The sequence below is a fragment of the Pseudophryne corroboree genome, chromosome 2 (genome assembly GCF_028390025.1).
Source record: "Pseudophryne corroboree isolate aPseCor3 chromosome 2, aPseCor3.hap2, whole genome shotgun sequence".
NCBI classification, from domain to species: Eukaryota; Metazoa; Chordata; class Amphibia; order Anura; family Myobatrachidae; genus Pseudophryne; species Pseudophryne corroboree.
The window spans coordinates 906392744-906418581 of record NC_086445.1 but is presented as its reverse complement, the minus strand read 5'-3'; the positions used below and the strand labels follow the sequence as shown (position 1 = coordinate 906418581).

Genomic DNA, 25838 nt, shown 5'->3' with positions numbered 1-25838 from the left:
GCTGAGATAATACCTAGTGCAATCTATGTACCAAGGCAAACGTAGAACAGCTGTGATGCTGCCAACAGACAACGGTTTATTGTGAGCGGGGACTGTTGCACAGACACAACAACATATATACTCATTTAATGGATCAGTACAATTGTCACAAGTATTTTAAAATGTCCAGGTATGTTTAAAACATACTCCAAAAATGTTTTTGGTATGCAAGGTCCCGCCCTTCTCCCCCCACTGGGGAATGCAAGAGCTGCCTTCCTGCTCCCCAGCTCATCTATAATGTCCCCCCAAATGCGGGAAGCCTGTACCTGTTATAGATTATTTCCCCACTTCTGATGATGTTTCCATTAGCCACACCCCTTTTGGGGTCTCATAATTTGACCATGCCCTTTTTTATCTGTATAGCTCACGCATGCAATATTTGCAATAGGTAGCAACATTTAACACTGAAAGGGGAGTTATTTTATTAGCATCCCCTAGGGGGTATTACAGATAATAAAAATTTATTCTAAAATAGCAACACTTGTGAAAAGAGAACAATATATGTATCAAGTATAATACTGTATCACACCCAAACCAAGGGAGGACAATAACCGGTAAGGTCTTAAACCGCAAACACGGTGTGACTTTCCGTGCGATATGGACTATATAGTCCATATCGTACGGAAACATTGGGGGTAATACAAAGTTGATCGTAGCAGCAAATTTGTTAACAGTTGGGCAAACCATGTGCACTGCAGGAGGGGCAGATAGAACATGTGCAGAGAGAGTTAGATTTGGGTGGGGTGTGTTCAATCTGAAATCTAAATTGCAGGGTAAAAATAAAGCAGCCAGTATTTACCCCATACCTCCCAACATGACCCTCTCCAGGAGGGACAGAATGCTCTGCTCCTGGGCTTCCCTCTTAATGTATGATTGCCATCACCTGTGCTGAAACACCTTTCTTATCCATTAACCTGCTCAAAACAGGTGCTGCAATCATAAATTAAGAAAAAAGTCCAGAAGCAGAGCATTGTGTCCCTCCTGGAGAGGGTCATGTTGGGAGGTATGATTTACCCTGCACAGAAACAATATAACCCACCCAAATCTAACTTTCTCTGCAAATGTTATATCTGCCTGCCGCCCCTGCAGTGCACATGGGGGGTAATTCTGAGTTGATCACAGCAGGAACTTTGTTAGCAGTTGGGCAAAACCATGGGGGTCATTCCGAGTTGTTCGCTTGGTAAATTTCTTCGCATCGCAGCGATTTTCCGCTTAGTGCGCATGCGCACACACTACATACAGCACAGTACAGGGAGGGGAAGCACACACTACATACAGCACAGTACAGGGAGGGGGAGCACACACTACATACAGCACAGTACAGGGAGGGGGAGCACACACTACATACAGCACAGTACAGGAAGGGGGAGCACACACTACATACAGTACAGTACAGGGAGGGAGCACACACTACATACAGCACAGTACAGGGAGGGGGAGCACACACTACATACAGCACAGTACAGGAAGGGGGAGCACACACTACATACAGCACAGTACAGGGAGGGGGAGCACACACTACATACAGCCATAGGCGTGCGCAGCACATTTTATTAGGGGGTGCACCGTCGGAGGGGTGTGTCTAGCACCGCCTTTTGGGCGTGTCTAGCACCATCTATTGATGGTCAACGCAATATAAAATATCCACCCTTGTACCAATCCTAATAAAGCAGATACATCGTCAGATGTTGTGGTGTGCACCAAACAAACACCCCTGATGGCACTCACTGCAATTCCACTGCTCCTCCTCAGCCTGGTCTGGCTCCCCCTCTCTTTCTTCTGCAAGCTGCAGCAGCTTACTTACAAGTCAGTCACTTACTGACACTGACAGTCGCAGACTAGTACTGCTGCTGCTGGAAAAACGAGCGACATGTCAATGTTGCTGCCGACCGCCTGTCAGTATTGAATTTGTCTTCCTAAAAGGAACGCTGGCTGCATGCTGATCCTCATTAGTGGCTGGCATTGGCATAGCATAGAAGGAGAGAGGTGAGCGGGTGGCGGGTGGGCGTGCGAGCAGCATGACGTAATCACATCACATTACGCTGTTTTTGTACATGGAGGTGGAGCCGGGAGTATGAAAGCCAGTGGCAGTGGCACCCTTGATTAACCCAGGCATCCGGTCAGTAATACAGTCCTGACAGGGTGCAGCGCAGAGGGGACAGTAAACAGCTTGCTCGGCGATCGCTGCATCAGGCATGTGAGATCGGGGTGCCAGACATTAGGGGGTGCCTGTGCGCACCAGGCACCCCCCCTGCGCACACTTATGCATACAGCACAGTACAGGGAGGAGGAGCACACACTACATACAGCACAGTACAGGGAGGGGGAGCACACACTACATACAGCACAGTACAGGGAGGGGGAGCACACACTACATACAGCACAGTACAGGGAGGGGGAGCACACACTACATACAGCACAGTACAGGGAGGGGGAGCACACACTACATACAGCACAGTACAGGGAGGGAGCACACACTACATACAGCACAGTACAGGGAGGGAACACACACTACATACAGCACAGTACAGGGAGGGGGAGCACACACTACATACAACACAGTACAGGGAGGGAGCACACACTACATACAGCAGTGACATGTGGTGAGGGGAGGCAGAGCTTTTCCTGTCATACTTACGTTTGTACCAGAGTTTTGATTGTATAAAGTATATGAAAAATACAAAGAATATGTATGAAATATCTTCTTTGTATTATTCTAATCATTTTTATAGCCAAAACTCTGGAGTAAAAAAGTCTATGGCAAGTTAGGCAGTGCCTCACCTGCTTATCTTTTCCGCACATCTCTGATCAAAACTCACCAAATTTCCAGGAGTTTATACTGATGTACCTGTGTATAATGCCCAGATGTACCCTTTGGCTCATATTTTATGTGTAAATCTGGCTCTGGTGCTAGGTAATGTCTCCTTAGCCTTTTAGCTCACCGCACGTCCCTGACATACAGCACAGTACAGGGAGGGAGCACACACATGTAGTGAAACACAGACACAGGGAACCAGCGCAGCAGAATCTGTCCCAGTGGCCAATCTGCCCCGATTACATACATGGCCACCACATTACATACATAGCCACCACATTATTACAGGAATAGCACCACATTACAAAAATAGCACCACATCACATGAATAGCACTGCACTACACGTATAGCACCGCATTACACAAATAGCACCACATTACACGTGTAGCACCGCACTACACTTATAGCACCTCATTACACAAAGAGCACCACAACATACGTAGCCACCGCATTGCATAAATAGTCCCATAATCATGGACAGACATTGGGCAGCTATAGGGCTGAAGGACTTTGCATAACAGATTGTCCCAGGGCTGGCTGGCATCCTGGGAACAAAGTACGTCCTGCTCCTTTCCAGTCCCCAAACCATACACTGTGACCGGGGACGCCCTAACCCTTACACCAACATGATAATGCAAATAATGTAATTAAAAATAACCTCTCTGTGGGTATAGTGAACCCGGCTCCGACCATCGCTATGCTGCTGCTCCCGTGCCAGGCTCATTGAAGAGACCTTTGGCCGGGGCCATGGAGACGATGCTGCTGGGCTGGTTAACGTTCTCCAGGTCCCCCTTTGGTAGAACAGATTCACCACTTTTCACGGCTAGCGGCACCCGGAAGTACTTTCTAGCCTAACTTCCGAAATGCGTTCCAATGAACCGCAAGTACCGGAAGCAGTGTGAGCCAGCCCAGCCTGAGTGTGGATCGGCCTGGCTGAGGGGAATATGGAACCGGCCCATCAGAATCTGTCATGGTGTCCTACTGGGCCAATCCACCCCTGATCATGCCCATGCTCTTGGCGTATCCCGGGTGCATACGCTACTGGTGCCAACTTGCACACATCTTACCATAGCTGAAAATGTAAATATAATGTACACGTAACTGCATTTTTTATTTTAATGCAAATTCACCTGTGTGCCAACAATGCATTAGCCCCACAGTCTGTTAGTGTGAAATCATTTCAAAACAACAGGAAATTGGGACAACTTAAGAACAAATGAGGGTGGATCATATTGAGAAACTGGACAAGATCACTTTCATACAGGCAAGTGCAGCAATATCCAGCACATTACATTAATTTTACATTTTGCACTAGAGCTATGAAATTGTTGTAATTTTGTAAAATCATATTTATGACAAATTTAAATACAATACAGGGGAGGGTAATGTCAACAATAGAGTATTAGCTCTGAAACGCCAATATATAACATGGCAACAGGAGCATAACACATAAGTGAAGGATGTTATTTGGTGCAGGGGCTCTATAAAAGAATACATCTGTTCATGCGCCTGAGTCGTACTGTATAAGCGGCCAATGGTTTATGTCTGTGCATGAGTCCCACTGGACAAGCAGCCGATGGTTTATGTCTGAGTCCTACTGTACAAGCGCCGATAGTTTGTCTGTGCATGTGCCTGAGTCCCACTGGAAAAGCGGCCGATGGTTTATATCTGTACATGCGTCTGAGTCCCACTGGACAAGCGGCTGATGGTTTATGTCTGTGCATGTGCTTGAGTCGCACTGTACAAGCGGCCGATGGTTTATGTCTGTGCATACGTCTGAGTCCCACTGGACAAGCGGCTGATGGTTTATGTCTGTGCATGTGCTTGAGTCGCACTGGACAAGCGGCCGATGGTTTATGTCTGTGCATACGTCTGAGTCCCACTGGACAAGCGGCCGATGGTTTATGTCTCTGCATGTGTCTTAGTCCCACTGGACAAGCGGCTGATGGTTTATGTCTGTGCATGCGCGTGAGTCGCACTGTACAAGCGGCCGATGGTTTATGTCTGTGCACGTGTCTGAGCCAGGCTTGGGTTTTCCCGCCTGACTCGGAAACCAGAACGAGGCAAAACGTCATCATCCCGCTGTCGGATTCTCATAGAGTTCGGATTCTATATAAGGAGCCGCGCGTCCCCGTCATTTTCACTCCGGCATTGGAGAGTGTAGAGAGAGGACGTGTCTCTGTCCTCGGTGTCCTCTGTGGTAGTGTCTTGTGCTGTATTTGTCCAGTCACAGTGTTTGTGTCCTCTTGCTGCCATATGTCCATTGCTGCTGTGTTGTGCTGCATTAGTTCAGTGGTGGTGTATTGTGCTGCATCAGTCCAGTGGTAGTGTCCTGTGCATCAGCCATCAGTCATTCCAGTGACGAGGCAGTCACAGTGTTTGTGTCCTCTTGCTGCCATATGTCCATTGCTGCTGTGTTGTGCTGAATCAGTTCAGTGTTGCTGTGTTGTGCTGCATCAGACCAGTGGTAGTGTCCTGGCCATCAGTCATTCTAGTGACCAGGCAGTCACAGTGGTATACGCTGCTGCTATATGTCCACTGCTGCCGTATAATAATAATAATAACAACAACAACAAGTCCCTTACAGTGTTGCTGTGTTGTGCTGCATCAGACCAGTGGTAGTGTCCTGGCAATCAGTCATTCCAGTTACCAGGCAGTCACAGTGGTATACACTGCTGCTATATGTCCACTGCTGCCGCATTATAACAACAACAACAACAACTCCAACAACAACAACAACAACAACTCCAACAACAACAACTCCAACAACAACAACTCCAACAACAACTCCAACAACAACTCCAACTCCAACAACAACTCCAACAACAACAACAACAACAACAACAACAACTCCAACAACAACAACAACTCCAACAACAACTCCAACAACAACTCCAACAACAACTCCAACAACAACTCCAACAACAACAACTCCAACAACAACTCCAACAACAACAACTCCAACAACAACAACAACTCCAACAACAACAACAACTCCAACAACTCCAACAACTCCTCCTCCTCCTCCTCCTCCTCCTCCTCCTCCTCCGTGCTGCATCAGACCAGTGGTAGTGTCCTGGCCATCAGTCATTCCAGTGACCAGGCAGTCACAGTGGTATACGCTGCTGCTATATGTCCACTGCTGCTGTATAATAATAATAACAACAACAACAAGTCCCTTACAGTGTTGTTGTGTTGTGCTGCATCAGACCAGTGGTAGTGTCCTGGCCATCAGTCATTCCAGTGACCAAGCAGTCACAGTGGTATATGCTGCTGCTATATGTCCACTCACTGCTGCCGTATCTCCTATATATTTGCCCAGATCTGTGACTTTGTGATTCATTTTCTAACGCTGGGCGGAGTCACAATGCTGGGCAGAGTCAAGTTACAGATCTGCCCAAATATATAGGAGAGAATAGGAGTACACACTGGCCAAATATATAGGAGAAAATAGGAGAACATTTAACAGTACATGGTGATAACAGTACATACATAGTGAGCGCAGGAGAGACAGCAGCAGCAGGTTAAAGCTCCGTATAAGCACCACCCCCAGCCGTCAGCTATTGGACACATGTTAAAGCTCCATACAAGCACCGCCCCCAGCCACCAGCTTTTGGACACATGGCTGAGGAGTGTGCTGTGATTGGCCGCCAATGCAACTAGCACCTGGGTCCCCGCTCACACAGGGAGACGCTGGCGGACACTACAGTGCCAGGCGCCAGAGAGTGCAGTAAGATGCCTGTGCGCTCCGTCCCCTGGCAGTGAGCCCCGCTTCGTACCCGCCCTCACCCCGCGTCCCCGCTATATGTAGGGAGTTGGGGATGCTCTGTACCACAGGGGCAGCAGCAGTAGCTACATCCCATCACACCCACGGGTGGCCAATCACAGCGCACCCTTCAGCATGTGTCCAATGGCTGGCGCCTGGAGGCGGTGCTTGTATGTCGCGTTAACATGCTGCTGCTGCTGCTGCCTTTCCAGCGCTCACTATGTATGTACTGTTATTACAATGTACTGTTATGTGTTCTCCTATTCTCTCCTATATATTTGGCCAGTGTGTACTCCTATTCTCTCCTATATATTTGGCCAGTGTGTTCTCCTATTCTCTCCTATATATTTGGCCAGTGTGTTCTCATATTCTCTCCTATATATTTGGCCAGTGTGTTCTCCTATTTTCTCCTATATATTTGGCCAGATCTGTAACTTGACTCCGCCCAGCATTGTGACTCCACCCAGCTTTAGCAATGAGTCACAAAGTCACAGATCTGTCCTAATATATAGGAGATACCTACCTCCATCCCACCCACAGCAAACCCACGGCTGCCCCTACAACACCTACGGACCCCCTCGACCATCCACTGCACCCCCTACACCCACACCTCCCCCACCCAATGAACCCCAGCCCCTCACCCGCCACCACCGGACCCCCAACACCACCCGCAAGCACACCTACCCCTTACCCACCCACAACGCTTCCAGAACCCCTCTCACATCCACGAGAGCCTTGCACCGACCACTCCCCCACCTCCTCCAACGCTACCCCACCCACATCGCATCCAGACCCCATCCACCATCCCCAGTCCCCTGCTCCTCCCCCACCCACACCACCTCCCGCCCCCCTCTCCTATCCGCACACACTCCCGGCATCCGCCCCTCCTCCACCCACAGACACCCTCCACCATACGCGGTCACCCCTGCACCCGCTACATTCTGTACATCATGCCCTGCAGCCACTGTTCACACCCACTTAAGGGCCTACGCCCCCTTCACCATCAAACGCACTTTCGTCGTGCACTATTTACCCACTCACACAACTACGTGCAGGGGTTACGGGGGCGTAGCCCCTTCCGACGGTGTGAAGAGCGCCCGTAGGGCGCGATGAATCACCTATTTATTCTAATAATAATAACAACAACAAGTCCCTTACAGTGTTGCTGTGTTGTGCTGCATCAGACCAGTGGTAGTGTCATGGCCATCAGTCATTCCAATGACCAGGCAGTAACAGTGGTATACGCTGCTGCTATATGTCCACTGCTGCCGTATAATAATAATAATAATAATAATAACAACAACAACAACCAGTGGCGGAACTAGCGAGCGGTGGGCCCAGGTGCGACAAAATGCTTTGGGCCCCCCATCCCATCCAAGTCCACCCCCTCACCCCTGGAGAGGATCTGGTGAGGGGGACCTGCTCAGGGCCAGAGAAATGGATACCTAGCAACAGTGCCGTAACTAGACATTTTAGCACTGTGTGCAAGAAACGTCATCGGAGCCCCACCCCTGCATGCAAAACAGGGGCAGTGCACGCCGTAGGCGCGCGCAAAAATAAATAGTGGCGTGGCTTCGTGGGGAAGGGGTGTGGCCACAAAATAATACCAATTCATAAAACGGTGCACAGTAGTCTCCATTGTTCAAATTACGCCGCGCAGTAGCACCACTACACCAGGTAGAGACCCTTTTACACCTTACGGCAGACAGATTCCCCTTTTTACACATTACGGCAGACAGCGTCCCCCTTTTTACACATAACGGCAGACAGCGTCCCCCTTTTTACACATAACAGCAGACAGCGTGCTCTTTTTACACATAGCGGCAGACAGCGTGCCCTTTTTACACATAGCGGCAGACAGCGTGCCCTTTTTACACATAACGGCAGATAGCGTGCCCTTGTTACACATAGCGGCAGACAGCGTACACTTTTTACACATAACGGCAGACAGCGTACACTTTTTACACATAACGGCAGACAGCGTGCCCTTGTTAAACATAGCGGCAGACAGCGTACACTTTTTACACATAACGGCAGGCAGCGTGCCCTTTTTACACATTACGGCAGGCAGATTCCCCTTTTTTACACATTGCGGCAGACAGCGTCCCCTTTTTACACATAACGGCAGACAGCGTGCCCTTTTTACACGTTACGGCAGGCAGATTCCCCCTTTTTACACATTGCGGCAGACAGCGTCCCCTTTTTACACATCACGACAGGCAGATTCCCCCTTTTTGCACATTGCGGCAAAGATTCCCCCTTTTTACACATTACGGCATGCAGATTCCCCCTTTTTATACATTGCGTCAGGCAGATTCCCCCTTTTTACACATTACGGCAGGCAGATTCCCCTTTTTACACATTGCGTCAGGCAGATTCCCCCTTTTCACACATTGCGTCAGGCAGATTCCCCCTTTTCACACATTGCGTCAGGCAGATTCCCCCTTTTCACACATTGCAGCAGGCAGATTCCACCTTTTTACACATTGCGGCAAGCAGATTCCCCCTTTTTACACATTGCGGCAGGCAGATTCCCCATTTTTACACATAGCGGCAGACAGCGTGCCCTTTTTACACATTGCGGCAGGCAGATTCCCCCTTTTTACACATTGCGGCAGACAGATTCCCCCTTTTTACACATTGCGTCAGGCAGATTCCCCCTTTTTGCACATTGCGGCAAAGATTCCCCCTTTTTACACATTACGGCAGGCAGATTCCCCCTTTTTATACATTACGGCAGGCAGATTCCCCTTTTTACACATTGCGTCAGGCAGATTCCGCCTTTTCACACATTGCGGCAGGCAGATTCCCCCTTTTCACACATTGCGGCAGGCAGATAGCGTCCCCTTTTTACACATTGCGGCAAGCAGATTCCCCCTTTTTACACATTGCGGCAGGCAGATTCCCCATTTTTACACATAGCGGCAGACAGCGTGCCCTTTTTACACATTAAGGCAGGCAGATTCCCCCTTTTTACACATTGTGGCAGACAGAGTCCCCTTTTTACACATCACGGCAGACAGATTCCCCCTTTTTACACATTGCGTCAGGCAGATTTCCCCTTTTTACACATTGTGGCAAAGATTCCCCCTTTTTACACATTACGGCAGGCAAAGATTCCCCCTTTTTACACATTGCGTCAAGCAGATTCCCCCTTTTTACACATTACGGCAGGCAGATTCCTCTTTTTACACATTGCGTCAGGCAGATTCCCCCTTTTCACACATTGCGTCAGGCAGATTCCCCCTTTTCACAAATTGCGGCAGGCAGATTCCACCTTTTTACACATTGCGGCAAGCAGATTCCCCCTTTTTACACATTGCGGCAGGCAGATTCCCCATTTTTACACATTGCGGCAGGCAGATTCCCCCTTTTTACACATTACGGCAAGCAGATTCCCCTTTTTACACATTGCGGCAGGCAGATTCCCCATTTTTACACATTGCGGCAGGCAGATTCCCCATTTTTACACATTGCGGCAGGCAGATTCCCCATTTTTACACATTGCGGCAGGCAGATTCCCCATTTTTACACATTGCAGCAGGCAGATTCCCCCTTTTTACACATTGCGGCAGGCAGAGTCCCCATTTTTACACATTGCGGCAGGCAGATTCCCCATTTTTACACATTGCGGCAGGCAGTCCCAAGAAAGAAAGAAAGAAAGAAAGAAAGAAAGAAGAATTATACTTACCCTCTCCGCTGGCTCAGGCTCCTCGGTGCAGCTTCTGGTCACGATTCCCGGGCAGGAGAGAAGGAGGAGGAGGGAGGTGGAGGAGGGAGCCGCATCAGTGCTGTGTTATTGGTGGAGGCGCTGCTGCTGCTGCCCCTCTGCTTCACTATAGGTTGTTCTCGGAAGACAGCCTATAGTGAAGCAGAGGGACAGCAGCAGCAGCAGCAGCGCCTCAACCAGTAGTAAAGCGCTGCTGCGGCTTCCTCCTCCACCTCCTCTCCTCTCTGTCCGGGCGGCTGTGTGCTGCGGGCAGCGGTTGCCCGCAGCACACAGCGGCATGTAATGAGTCAGTTTGACTCATTACATGCTTTGGGCCCCTGGACAGTGGCGGGCCCCAGTGCAACGCACTGGTTGCACTGGCGGTAGTTCCGCCTCTGACAACAACAAGTGCCTTACAGTGTTGCTGTGTTGTGCTGCATCAGACCAGTGGTAGTGTCCTGGCCATCAGCCATCAGTCATTCCTGTGCCGCATATTGTGTTATATAACTCCAAAAAAATAATGGAGAACAAAAATTAGGAGGATAAAATAGGGAAAGATCAAGAACCACTTCCTCCTAGTGGTGAAGCTGCTGCCACTAGCCATGACATAGATGATGAAATGCCATCAACGTCGTCTGCCAAGGCCGATGCCCAATGTGATAGTAGAGGGCATGTAAAATCCAAAAAGCCAAGGTTCAGTAAAAAGACCCAAAAAAAGAAATTTAAATGGTCTGAGGAGAAATGTAAACTTGCCAATATGCCATTTACAACATGGAGTGGCAAGGAACGGCTGAGGCCCTGGCCTATGTTCATGACTAGTGGTTCAATTTCACACGACGATGGAAGCCCTCATAACTGAGGCCTTGACACTTATGTTGGTGTTAGATGTGCGTCCTGTATCCGCCATTAATGCAGTGGGATTTAGACAATTGTGTCCCCGGTACCAAATCCCATCTAGATTTCACTTCACTAGGCAAGCGATACCGAGATTTTGACATAATTCCAGTGATTTGGACGTATAATTCCAGTGATTTTGCCATTCAATTCCAGTGATTTGGACGCATAATTACAGTGATTTTGCAGTATTATTACAGTGATTTTGCAGTATAATTACAATGATTTTGGCATTTAATTCCAGCGATTTGGACGTATAATTCCATTGATTTTGCCATTTAATTCCAGTGATTTTGCCATTTAATTCCAGTGATTTGGACGTATAATTCCAGTGATTTTGCCATTTAATTCCAGTGATTTGGACGTATAATTCCAGTGATCCTGCCGTATAATTCCAGTAATCCTGCCGTATAATTACAGTGATCCTGCCGAATAAATCCAGTGATCCTGCCGTATAAGTCCAGTGATCCTGCCGTATAAGTCCAGTGATCCTGCCGTATAATTACAGCGGTACTGGCATATAAATCCAGTCCAGTGATACTGCCGTATATATATATATAAATATATACCCTGTTGCAAAACCGATTACTGAGGCCCTAACAACTATGCTGGTGTTAGACGTGCGTCCGGTATCCACCATTGGTGCAGTTGGACTGCAGCGCCAACCCTAGATGGGCCAGGTGTTTGTGCCGCAAACTTGTGTCGCTTAGCATAGTCATACAGCTACCTCATTGCCCTCTTTTACTTCTTGGCATGATGTGCTGTTTGGGGACTATTTTTTAAAGTGCCATCCTGTCTGACACTTCCGTATATGTCCAGTGGTACTGCCATTTAATTCCAGTGATTTGGAAGTATAATTCCAGTGATTTTGCAGTATAATTCCGGTGATTTTGCAGTATAATTCCAGTGATTTTGACATTTAATTCCAGTGATTTTGACGTATAATTCCAGTGATTTGGCCATATAATTCCAGTGATTTTGACATTTAATTACAGTGATTTGGATTTATAATTCCAGTGATTTGGACGTATAATTCCAGTGATTTTCCCATTTAAATCCAGTGATTTTCCCATTTAATTCCAGTGATTTGGATGTATAATTCCAGTGATTTGGATGTATAATTCCAGTGATTTGGATGTATAATTCCAGTGGGAATTGTTTGTGTCGCTTGGCTTAGTCATACAGCTACCTCATTGCGCCTCTAATACATCTTTGCATGAGGTGCTGTTTGGGGCCTAGTTTTTGAAAAGTGCCATCCTGTCTGACACTGCAGTGCCACTCCTAGATGGGCCAGGTGTTTGTGCCGCACACTTGTGTCGCTTGGGTTAGTCGTACAGCAGCCTTGATGCACCTCTTTTTCTTCTTTGCATCATGTGTTGTTTGGGGACTAGTTTTTGAATAGTGCCATCTTGTCTGCAACTGCAGTGCCACTCCTAGATGTTTGTGTCACTTAGCTTGGTCATACAGCTACCTCGGTGCAACTTTTAGGCCTAAAAACAATATTGTGAGGTGTGAGGTGTTCAGAATAGACTGGAAATGAGTGGAAATGAATGTTATTGAGGTTAATAACACCGTAGGAGCAAAATTACCCGCAAATAATGTGATTTTAGCTGTTTTTATGTTTTTTTTAAAAATCATCCAGATCCAAAACTAAAACACGAAAGGGTGGTTTTGGCAAAACCAAGCCAAAACCAAAACGAAAGTGGAATTAGAAGCAAGACCAAAACACAAAACACGAAAAGTGCCAGCCGCACATCTCTATTTATTATAAAGTATGATTTCCTTGTTATGCATCATCTATAGCACAGGTTCTCAAACACGGTCCTCAGGACCCCACATGGTGCATGTTTTGCAGGTCTCCTCACAGAATCACAAGTGAAATAATTAGCTCCACCTGTGGACCTTTTAAAATGTGTTAGTGAGTAATTAATACACCTGGGCACTTGCTGTGTAACCTGCAAAACATGCACTGTGTGGGGTCCTGAGGACCGAGTTTGAGAACCACTGATCTATAGTATGTAACGATGAAATGTATCAGGCCAGAGACAAAGAGAATGTAGCGCACTAACAGCATCTATTTTCCTGTCTTGCACATATGTCCTGCTACATTCTTAGGCCAGCGTACAAGACCTAATGCAGAAATATGCCAAGCGTCCTGATGCATTTGGGATAACTGAACTTCATGAATATGAGCCTGATGTGAGTAAAATACTATTATGTGTAGCAATGTTTGCAGAATATGAAAGACATCAAATCATTGTATTGTTACATATAATAATCTCTCTCCCGATACCTTGTATGAACCATGTATTGAAGCCCAGCCCTATATAGTAACCAAATTACTTTTTGTGATAGTAGTGACTAAGGGGGTAATTCTGAGTTGATTGCAGCAGCAAGTTTGTTAGCAGTTGGGCAAAACCATGTGTACTGCAGGGGTGCAGATATAACATTTGCAGAGAGAGTTAAATGAGGATGGGTTATTTTGTTTCTGTGCAGGGTAAATACTGGCTGCTTTATTTTTACACTGCAATTTAGATTTTAGTTTGAACATCTAATTCTCTCTGCACATGTTATATCTGCCTCCCCTGCAGTGCACATGGTTTTGCCCAACTGTTAACAAGTTTTCTTCTGCGATCAACTCAGAATTAGGCTCTAAATCCACTAAGATTTAATTGAAAGAACTGACTAATTTGAGGATAGACTTGTAGAGGGCAATTACCTGGTCATTGCTGTAAAGCAGAGTAGCCGCAACCCCCATGCTAGTCCCAATGTGAGGCATCTAACTATCAGGACATTTATAACTTGGTGAGGGCCTGGCATGGGTCACAGTATGTGGCACAGGGCTGTAACACGATGGGATAAGTCATAATTCCAACAGTCAGAAGACCGACGGTCAGAATCCTGACACATTCCGGAGGTAAGTACTGGGGTTGGAGTTAGGCACTAGAGGTAGGGAACGTTAGGTATAGGTTGCAAGGGTGGGGGAGGTTAGGTTTAATTGTAAGGGGGTGTAGTTAACATGACCGATGACAGCTCTGCTGGGTCCAAGTAATGGGAGGGGGCATGGCCAACAGGGGAGGTGTAGCCAGGTCACCGCCTTATAAAATTAGAAAAAATTATTCTTTGTATTCCGGTGGGGGGAGCGCCTATGCCTTCCTACCTCTATGTCTGTCTGGTTTTGCCCAGTTTTGTTTTATTACTGTTGTTCTAATTGTAAAGCGCAACGGAATATGCTGCGCTATTGCCACACCAGAGGGTTGGGTTGGACAAGCGTTTGTGGATGGAGCCGACACAGAGGGAGTATAAATGAATTGAGGAGGTTTTAACCAGGTATGGTGCATGTACTTGAAAGAATCGTTTGTGTTCTAGCAGTGACAGACCCAGGGACGTGCAGTCAGGGGAGACAGTGCCTCCCCTGTCATTATGATTAAAATAATATAAAGAAAATACTTATGACACATATTCCGTGTCATAAGTAATTTCTTTATATTAACCTATCCATTTCCGTGATTAAAAGTAGTTTGGGAGGCACTGATAGCAGTGCCTCCCATTTATAATAGAGACAGGTTAAAGCGGGGGGGGGCGGGGCAAAGCGCTGGGCTGAAAAAGCCCATTGAAACCAGAGGGAAAAGCGGCACTTCTGCAAGAGCCTCGTTGACAGGGGAAACCCGCCCCTGTCAGCGAGGCAGATGTGATTAGACAGCGGATCCAGTGCTGGATCCGCTCGTCCAATCACGCGGCGTGGTGAAGCAGAGGCGGCTCCCGGGACCAGCTACTGTAGAGCTGTCACTACAGCAGCGGCAGCCCCAGAGCCAGCGGGACCCGGCGGTTGGGTTGCTGCTACTTCACCGGGAGTAGAGGATGCACAGGGGAGAGCTGGCGGCTGTGCGCGCTTCCCTCCCGGTCCTCACTGTCCTGTACAGGGTGTGTTACGGCGGGAGAGCCATGCCTGCTCTCAGTGATGACATTCCCTTCCGCCTCAACTGGCCCGGGCCGGATTTCTTGCTGGTCAGTCACCCTGGATCATTCAATCTATATATTCTGTCTGTCATTATGTGTAAAAAGGGGACACTGTCTGCTGTAATGTGTAAAAATGGGGACTGGCTGCTGTAATGTGTAAAAAAGGGGACGCTGTCTGCCGTTATGTGTAAAAAGTGGACGCTGCCTGCCGTTATGTGTAAAAAGGGCACGCTGTCTTCTGTTATGTGTAAAAAGGGCACGCTGTCTGCTGTTATGTGTAAAAAGGGGACGATGTCTGCTGTTATGTGTAAAAAGGGGACGCTGTCTGCCGTTATGTGTAAAAAGGGGACGCTGTCTGCCGTTATGTGTAAAAAGGGCACGCTGTCTGCCGTTATGTGTAAAAAGGGGACGCTGCTGCCGTTATGTGTAAAAAAGGGACGATGTCTGCCGTTATGTGTAAAAAGGGCACGCTGTCTGCCGTTATGTGTAAAAAGGGGACGCTGCCTGCCGTAATGTGTAAAAAGGGGACGCTGCCTGCCGTAATGTGTAAAAAGGGGACGCTGTCTGCCGTAATGTGTAAAAAGGGGACGCTGTCTGCCGTACTGTGTAAAAAGGGGACGCTGTCTGCCATACTGTGTAAAAAGGGCACGCTGTCTGCCGTAATGTGTAAAAAGGGGACGCTGTCTGCCATACTGTGTAAAAAGGGCACGCTGTCTGCCGTAATGTGTAAAAAGGGGACGCTGCCTGCCGTAATGTGTAAAAAGGGGACGCTGTCTGCCGTAATGTGTAAAAAGGGGACGCTGTCTGCCGTAATGTGTAAAAAGGGGACGCTGTCTGCCGTACTGTGTAAAAAGGGGGCGCTGTCTGACGTACTGTGTAAAAAGGGGACGCTGTCTGCCGTACTGTGTAAAAAGGGGACGCTGTCTGCCATACTGTGTAAAAAGGGCACGCTGTCTGCCGTAATGTGTAAAAAGGGGATGCTGTCTGCCGTAATGTGTAAAAAGGGGACGCTGTCTGCCGTACTGTGTAAAAAGGGGACGCTGTCTGCCGTACTGTGTAAAAAGGGGACGCTGTCTGCCGTACTGTGTAAAAAGGGGACGCTGTCTGCCGTACTGTGTAAAAAGGGGACGCTGTCTGCCGTACTGTGTAAAAAGGGGACGCTGTCTGCCGTTATATGTAAAAAGGGCACGCTGTCTGCCGTAATGTGTAAAAAGGGGATGCTGTCTGCCGTAATGTGTAAAAAGGGGACGCTGTCTGCCGTAATGTGTAAAAAGGGGAATCTGTCTGCCGTAAGGTTTAAAAGGGGCTCTACCTGGTGTAGTGGTGCTACTGTGCGGCGCAATTTGAATAATGGAGACTACTGTGCACCGTTATATGAATTGGTATTATTTTGTGGCCACACCCCTTCCCCACGAAGCCACTCCCCTATATTTTTTGCGCGCGCCTGCGGCGCACACTGCCCCTGTATTACATGGAGGTGGGGGGGCTACAATGCCGTTTCTTGCACACAGCGCTGAAATGTCTAGTTATCAATTTCTCTGGCCCTGAGAAGGTCCCCCTCACCAGATCCTCTCCAGGGGTGACATTTTGTCGCACCTGGGCGCACCGCTTGCTAGCTCCGCCACTGGCTGGCGTGATTATTTAGGTGTCAGTGATGCACTGGAGGTGCTGATGGGGTTACTATATATCTTACTGCCTCCCCAGCCAATGACCTCACCGCATGTCACTGGACAGACTCAGAGCTAAGTATAATAAATGAAGCTTTATTTATTAAAGAAAAACATCCATGATTCACTGCAGGTACTGTATGCTGACAAAAGATACTAGGTTAACCACAGAAATGATGACCGGAATGGAACTGGGTTGGACTGAAAAGACAAAGCCCAAATAACAATAATATCCGGAATAGAACCAGAACAGGCTCAAGTGCTGACCGCGCTTTATCCGGAATATTGACACTGATAATATTGTAGAGAGACACAGTTCAAACAACAACAACAGGGGCAAACGCAGGATTTCGTAAGGGGGTTTCCGTGGGTGCTTGGGTGTGAGTGTATATATATGTATATACACACACACACACACACACACACACACACACACACACACACCTCCCCCCCCCCCCCCCCCCCTCCATGCAGTAGAAACCAGGAGGCACTCAGTGGTCTTTGTGAGTAAAGTAATGTACAGTATAAAAGTACAAAAGGCATAGTGTAACGATGTTTCAACACCGAGCAAGGCGTTTTTTTCAAGCCTACAGCATAGCACCTTGAAAAAAAATGCCCTGCGCAGCGTTGAAACGTCGGTACACTATGCCTTTTGTACTTTTATACATCAATCTACTCACAAAGGCCGCTGAGTGCTGCCTGGTTTCTACTGCATGGAGGGGAGCGCGGTGCAAGCCAGTCTCCACCCAGGGAACCGTTTCAAAAAAATAAATAAATATATATATTTCTGCTGCGGGGTACACTGGGTTCCACAAGGAAAGACATAGGGGTGTAGAGTAGGATCTTAATCCGAGGCACCAACAGGCTCAAAAGCTTTGACTGTTCCCAGAATGCATAGCGCCGCCTCCTCTATAACCCCGCCTCCCTGCACAGGAGCTCAGTTTTGTAGTTGGTGCCGCAGATAGCAGGCACATAACAGAGGGGCTGCTCTGGGCAGCCCTAAGAAGAGCTTTTTGAGATTAAAAGTGAAGACTTCAAGGGCTGTAGCAGTGTGTATTCTAGTGACATTCACTGCTGCAGCTCCATCTCTCCCCAGCGGCACTGTACACTCCCGAGTCCTGGTTGCCGGGCTCCGGTTTTCTTCTAAGTCAGGCACACACGACGGGGGCTCCGTCGGGAGGTGGTGAGTGGGTCCCGCTCGCTGGACCCATGCATTATCGTGATCCGGCGCGGTCGGTGGGAGGCGGGCAGCGTGCGCTGGCAGTGGACACTGTGGCAGTACAGGCGATGCCACTAGATCACCAGGGCATGGGTGCAGATCAGGTTTTCTCTTAAAACCTTTTTGTGTGTATCCCGCAGTACCTGGTGGTTTTGCCAGCAGAGGGGATAAGGCTTAGACCTGGAGCCCCTCCCCCAGCCCCAGGGTGCCATTTCCAGCAAATGTTCCCGCCCTGGAGCTGCATATCTGTCTCTCCCTCACTCCCTGTCAGTGGTTGGGTGCCATTTCTCTCAGCTACACTGTTCCTGGGACTGCTTGGGCAAATCCTCTTTTGTAAAGCCGCCTTGTTGTCAGCGCTGTGACTTTACATGACACTTAAGTATTCTACATGTCAAATAGACAGTTAGTTAAGAAAGAGTGCATTTAGTCAGGGTTCTCTGGTACAAGTACCCTGTGATATACATCCAGTTCTTACTGTGCAGTGTTATATCTATTGACTACATAGATATATATATATATATGGTTGCTGGAGAAAAGGTACAGGTGCGCTGGTGATCATATAATGGGGGTTAATCAGTCCACAGTGAATAAATCCCTGGGCTGTAGCACTGGTGTAACCAACACCGCCAAGTCTCCAAAAACGCTCAGAACTCCTTGAGCAAATGTGTCTGGAAAAAATCAGGAGAATGCGCCCATAGTGCAGATAAATTTATTACACACACAAATTTGATCGCAGCAGGTTTGGTGGATTGCCTGGTGGATTGTTTTATGTGCTCAAACTGGCCCAAAGAGTGGGTCATTTATGGTACGAGTCTATTATAATCTATGGAATGTTCTGTTTTTAATTTGTGTGTGTAATAAATTTATCTGCACTATGGGCGCATTCTCCTGATTTTTTCCTGATATATATATATATATAAGCTGGTCCAGTGCAGTATTATTGTTAGTAATAACCTCTGCATTGTATAACTGTGACTATATGTGTGTGAATTAGCTTGCTGAGTGGTTTCCATTTCGTGTCTCTCACTCAACTTGCTAGGATTTTCACAAGATATACTTTAATACGTATTTTTCTCTGTGATTTTAGTCACCATATCTCTGCTGTATCCCTGCTTGTGCTGACTACACTGCGCAGGGGTTTGGGCAAGAGCTACTGTGCTCCTGACAATTGTACTGTGTTACCTGATACTGCAAGTTATATCATGTCTGCTTCTGTTGGTAACGGTTCTGGGGCTGAACACACTGTCGGTGTTGCTGAAGCCACGGATCCCTATGAGGAGGCCATAGCAGCTGTGGGTTCTGGTTCCTTGCCCTCCAGTGGGACTGTGGCAACGGGGGTGCATAATGACCCACCGTGGGCTACTTTCTCCACGCTTCTACATACGCTAGTTACTAAACTAACACCCCCTATGGGAACTCCTATGCCGGTGCAACCATATGTGGTCCCTGCAGCTAACCTGCCGTGGGCGGATAATTTGTCTGCTCAATTGAAGAAGTTGAACCAGTCCTTGACTACTAAAAAGTCTGACCCTCGCTCGCCTAAGACCAAGGGGTCCTCTAAGTGAGCTCTTATCACCTCACAATCCACTGCTGTCACTGACACCTCGTCTGATGAAGATGGCGCTTACACTGACCCCACAGATTCTGACACAGATACTGCTGATGGGGAGGGTAGTTCACATGTGGATGTTCCTGATCTTTTGGAGGCTATTAAGTTGATTTTACAGATTACGGTTGATCCCGAGCCATCCGCCCCTCCTAAGAAACCAGCTAGGTTCAATCGTCAGAAGGTGGTTAAACAAGTTTTACCTCACTCTGACCACCTAGTGGATATACGTCAGGAACCCTGGGGAACCCCGGGAAAGAAATTTGTGCCTCAAAAGAACATGCTGGCTCGCTATCCCCTCGTGCCAGAACTGTCTAAAAATTGGGAAACACCTCCTCCAGTAGACTCACATGTGGCTAGGATGGTGGTTTCCTCAGCTCTACCTGTCACTACCGTCACGTCTCTAAAAGAGCCTACGGATAAACGTGTGGAGGGTTGTCTGAAAGCGATTTACACCCTCACGGGTGCTGCAAAAAGGCCCACTATTGCAGCAACATGGGCTGCAGAGGCTATTGAAGCATGGGCCCTAGAGTTGGAAGCTGAAATCTCTTCTGACCATGCTAGACAATGCTTGTCATATATTGTCACAGCTTCTCACTATATTAAAGAGGCGGCTTCTGATGCCGGTATCCTAGCAGCCAAGGCCTCTACTGCATCAGTCCTGGCTCGCTGGATATTGTGGCTGAGATCCTGGTCTGTGGATCTGGACTCTAGAAAAACCCTGGAGGTACTCCCTTTCAAGGGAGATATTCTGTTTGGGGAGGAATTAAATAAGATTGTGGCTGACTTGGCTACTGCCAAAACTGCCTGTCTGCCAAGTAACGCTCCTTCTGTGTCGAAGGCTAAAGGTACGTACTTTCGCCCCTTTCGTCCAGGTAAAGCAAAAGGTCAGGCGTACAACAAGCAGGCCCGCACTTCCAAACCTGGTAAGCCGAAGCCCAAAAGAGCCTGGGCTGCCCGTCAGCCAGCTTCCAAGACCGATAAGCCTGCTGCATGACGGGGCGGGCCTCCCCCTGGGGAATCCCAGGGTGGGGGGCCGGCTTCTAGGGTATACCCATGAATGGTTGAAGACCACTTCAGATGCCTGGGTACGGGAAGTCGTCACTCGAGGTTACGCCATAGCCTTCAAAAACCGACCCCCTCATCGATTTTGCCGGACAGACATCCCGTTGGACCAGACAAAGGCAAACACTCTACATTCGGTGGTACAGACCCACCTGGATACAGGAGTCGTAGTACAAGTGCCTCTTGCTCAGAGGGGCTGGGGGTACTATTCTCCGCTGTTTCTGGTCCCAAAACCGAATGGGTCCTCCCGGCCCATTCTCAACCTCAAGGCATTGAACAGGTTTGTGAAAGTTTCCAAGTTCCGTATGGAAACCCTTCGCTCCATAGTTCTGGCCTTGGAACCTCGGGACTACATGGTCTCCCTGGACATACAGGATGCTTACCTGCATATTCCTATAGCAGCGTCACATCAGCAATACCTGAGGTTTGCGATTGGCAACCTCCATTACCAGTTTCGGGCATTACCTTTTGGTTTAACTAAGGCTCCGCGAGTCTTCACCAAAGTTATGGCGGTGATGACGGTGGTACTCCGCCGTCAAGGGGTCAGGATACTGCCGTATCTGGACGACTTGTTAATCCTGGCAAATTCCCCAGAACTTCTCCTACGTCATCTGGATATGACTGTCCAGTTTCTACAAGCCCACGGGTGGCTCATCAACTGGAAGAAATCCTCCCTGGTCCCTGCTCAGAGCATGGTGCACCTGGGAGCGCTATTGGACACTCACAACCAGCGGTTGTTCTTGTCTCAGGAGAAAGTCCTGAAGCTTCAGGACAGGATTCGTTGCTTCCTTTCTCGTCCGCAAGTGTCGATACATTCGGCGATGCAGGTGCTGGGCCTCATAGTGTCAGCATTCGACATGGTGGAGTATGCTCAATTCCATTCTCGCCCCCTCCAGAGGCTGATTCTAGCCAAGTGGGACAGCCTGCCTCACCGGATCAGGTCTCACATGATCTCATTGACTCCGTCTGTCGCTGCACTGGTGGCTCCAGGACCAACGATTGTGCAGGGACCGTCCCTTCTGGATATCCGACTGGGTCCTGTTGACGACAGATGCCAGTCTAAGAGGTTGGGGAGCGGTGCTGGAGCAACACTCCCTTCAGGGTCGGTGGACCAAGGAGGAATCTCTCCTCTCGATCAACATTCTGGAATTGCGGGCGGTCTTCAATGCGTTGAACCTGGCCCAGCATTTAATTCAGAACCGTCCTGTTCAAGTACAGTCGGACAACGCCACCACAGTGGCTTACATAAATCATCAAGGCGGCACTCGAAGCCGTTTGGCAATGAAGGAAGTCTCACGGATTCTACATTGGGCGGAACGCCATCTACCGGCCATATCGGCAATATTCATTCCGGGAGTCCTGATATGGGAAGCGGACTTTCTCAGTCGTACACGCCAGAGAGTGGGGCCTCCACCCAGAAGTGTTTCAAATCCTAGTGGAAAAGTGGGGCCTTCCAGACGTAGATCTGATGGCGTCTCGACACAATCACAAGGTTCCGGTCTTCGGAGCAAGGACAAGGGATCCTCAAGCAGCATTCGTGGATGCACTGGCGGTGCCGTGGAGGTTTTGGCTGCCGTACGTGTTCCCTCCGGTGTCACTCCTGCCCAGGGTAATTCGGAAGTTCAAGCAAGAAAGAGGAATTCTGCTTCTCATAGATCCGGCCTGGCCCAGACGGCACTGGTTCTCAGACTTGCAGGGCCTATCGTCAGAGCGTCCAATTCTACTTCCACAACGCCCAGACCTCCTCGTTCAGGGCCCCTGTGTCTACCAGGATCTAGCCGGCTGTCTTTGACGGCGTGGCTCTTGAAGCTTCCGTCTTGAGGGCTAAAGGGTTTTCTGAGGCGGTCATTCAAACTATGTTGCGGGCCCGGAAACCGGCTTCTGCTCGGATTTTCTATAAGGTCTGGCATTCTTACTTTGTTTGGTGCGCATCTAACCATTATGACGCTTCCAAGTTTAGTACAGCCAAGTTGTTGGCCTTTCTTCAGCAGGGCCTGGACTTAGGCCTGCGTCTGGCCTCCCTCAAGGTTCAAATATCTGCCTTGTCGGTGTGGTTTCAGAGAAAGATTGCGACCTTACCTGATGTGCATACCTTCACTCGGGGTGTGTTGCGTATCCAACCTCCCTATGTCCCGCCTGTGGCTCCTTGGGACTTGTCTGTGGTTTTGGAGGCATTACAAGAGTCTCCGTTTGAACCTCTTGGTTCAGCTGATCTTAAGTGGCTTTCCCTTAAGGTGGTGTTTCTGCTGGCTATTGCTTCAGCTAGAAGAGTGTCGGATTTGGGTGCCTTGTCTTGTAGTTCCCCATATCTGATATTTCACCGTGACCGGGCGGTTCTTAGGACTCGCTCCGGTTATTTGCCTAAGGTGGTTTCTTCGTTCCACCTTAATCAGGAGATTGTGGTACCGGCCTTTGTCTCTCCTGATCTGTCTCCCAAAGAGCGGTCTTTGGATGTGGTACGGGCACTCCGTATCTATGTGAAGAGAACTGCTTCTGTTAGGAAATCTGATTCTCTTTTTGTTGTGTTTGGGTTTCACAAACGGGGCTGGCCTGCTCACAAGCAGACTTTGGCCAGATGGATTAGAATGGTGATTGCACATGCTTATGTGAGGGCTGGTCTGTCAGCTCCTGCTCACATTACGGCCCATTCTACTCGGTCTGTTGGACCTTCTTCGGCGGCCCGCCGTGGTGCAACCCTTGAACAATTGTGCAAGGCGGCTACGTGGTCCTCTGTGAACACGTTCTTAAGGTTCTATGCCTTCGATACTGCCGCTTCCCAGGATGCTTCCTTTGGACGCCGGGTTCTTGTGCCCGCTACAGTGCGTCCCCTCCCATAAGGAACTGCTTTAGGACATCCCCTATGTCTTTCCTTGTGGAGCCCAGTGTACCCCGCAGCAGAAAATGAGTTTTATGGTAAGAACTTACCTTTGTTAAAACTCTTTCTGCGAGGTACACTGGGCTCCACAAGGCGCCCACCCTGACGCACTTAGCTTCTTTGGGTTGGTATGGCATTAGCCGCTGACACTTCTCCTGTCGTGAGAGTGTGGTGTATGTGGCTACTAACCGTTGTTGTCTCTTTTCCTGCTACTGCATTGGGCTGGTTAACTAAAAACTGAGCTCCTGTGCAGGGAGGCAGGGTTATAGAGGAGGCGGCGCTATGCATTCTGGGAACAGTCTTTTGAGCCTGTTGGTGCCTCGGATCCAGATCCTACTTTACATCCCTATGTCTTTCCTTGTGGAGCCCAGTGTACCTCGCAGAAAGATTTTTAACAAAGGTAAGTTCTTACCATAAAACTCGTTTTATATATATATATATACACACACATACATACATACATACACAAGCTATATACATACATACATACATACACAAACAGATACACACAACCATACATACATACACATACAAATACATACATACAGTACATACATAGTGTTCCACCACGGGCTGGGAGCAGATGGGCAGCAGTGTGAGTACGGAGGGAGCTGCTGTGGCTGAGCATGCGCAGCCAGTAGCTCCCCCCTCCACCCCTCCGGACGTTCTACAAGCAGGGAGCTACTGTAGCTCTCTGATGCTGCATCAGTGCAGCACCTCCGCGGTCACGGTCGTGAACGCGGCTTTTAACTGAGATGGAGACAGCTGTGTCTCTGTCTCAAAAACAGAAGATTCATCTCGTCAGGGGGGGTTTCCAGGTACTTGGAAACCCCCCCTGCGTGCGCCACTGAACAATATCCGGAATGGAACCGGAACAGGCTGGAGTGCAAACCAGGCTTGATCCGGAATATTAACACAAATAACATCAAAGAAAGACACAGTTCAAATATAATAGCATCCGTATTGGAACCAGAACAGACTGAAGTGCTCACCGGGCTGATCAGGAATATTCACACTGATAGCATTAAAGAAAGGCAAAGTCCAAATAACAATAAGAGCCGGAGTGGAATCAGGACAGACTGGATCACACAAAGTCACTGGCATTAAGAAGCTCAGCACAGAGCTGTTACTTCCTGATTAGATACTGTTGTACTGACAATTTCTGAGAACCAGAGGCTAGAAGATAAACACCTGGGTTTACTGGGATAGGCTGAATGGAATCAGATGGTACAGGGAAGCTCAGGCAGTCACATGATTTGCTGTGCTGCAGTCAGGTGATCAGGACTTGTCACAGCAGTACTCCAAGCTTAGGCTCTGACGTGCATTGAGGCATAGTAGGCCCAAACACTAGCAAGCAGACAATATGAATAGACACACCTAGAATTTGTACACATTATCCTGAGAGAGCTATGCAGGAACAGCATGTACAGACTTTACTGCCAGCTTGGTGTGATGAACAGAGAGCCCAGTTGCTGAACACTGGATTTTGGCCATTACTTACACAGAGGGATTCCTACTTCAGGTGCTAATCAGTAAGTAATCAAGGCTGTAGTTAGTATGTGAAGCAGATGTATGTTTGCAGAATATGCTGAGGTAAAAATTCTAGCTAGGAAACTAAGAGCTCATATTTCCTCCAAACATATCTTATCGATTAAAACTAAACAGGGGGTATTAACTCATGATCCTGATAAAAATTTTAAAGAATTTGAAGAATTTTATGAATCATTATATAATTCGGATGTTAATGCCTCATCCTCTCTGAAACTATGTAATGGGATTGAGTCCTTTTTGGACAAGTGCAATTTACCAAGATTAAGCCAGTCCGTAGTATCTTAGCTGGGCTCAGAGATAACAATCGAGGAGCTAGAGAATACACTTAAGATTCAGAAATTGGGTAAAGCTCCTGGACCAGACGGTATATCCATGATGTATTTTAAGAAACTTAAGGGTATCTTACTACCTCATCTATGCAGACACTTTAATTGATTTTTAAAGGGCGAACCTCTATCTCCCCGCACACTAGAGGCTCGGATTGTCTTGGTTCATAAAGCCGGGAAAGACCCCAACTCGTGTTTCAGTTATCGCTCGATTTCCTTATTAAACAATTATATTAAACTTTTCGCCAAAATATTAGCTCTAAGGTTGAATTCGGTTCTGCCACAATTGATACATGCTGACCAGGTGGGCTTCATCCCAGGCCGACAAGCTAGAGACAATACTCT

General features: G+C 48.2%; 1 protein-coding gene across 4 annotated transcripts in view; it reads left to right on the top strand.

The window, feature by feature from the left end:
• The window catches only part of LOC135050001 (uncharacterized), a 186890-nt gene that overhangs the window by 73886 nt on the left and 87166 nt on the right, over nt 1-25838 (top strand). For 3 of the 4 annotated variants that reach the window (XM_063956074.1, XM_063956077.1, XM_063956076.1), the window contains exon 4: nt 13340-13423. The exons of the other annotated variant lie outside the window; for it this stretch is intronic. In XM_063956074.1, coding sequence (XP_063812144.1) covers nt 13340-13423 — 84 coding nt within the window. The remainder of the gene's footprint in view (nt 1-13339; nt 13424-25838) is intronic. 4 annotated transcript variants of the gene reach the window in all.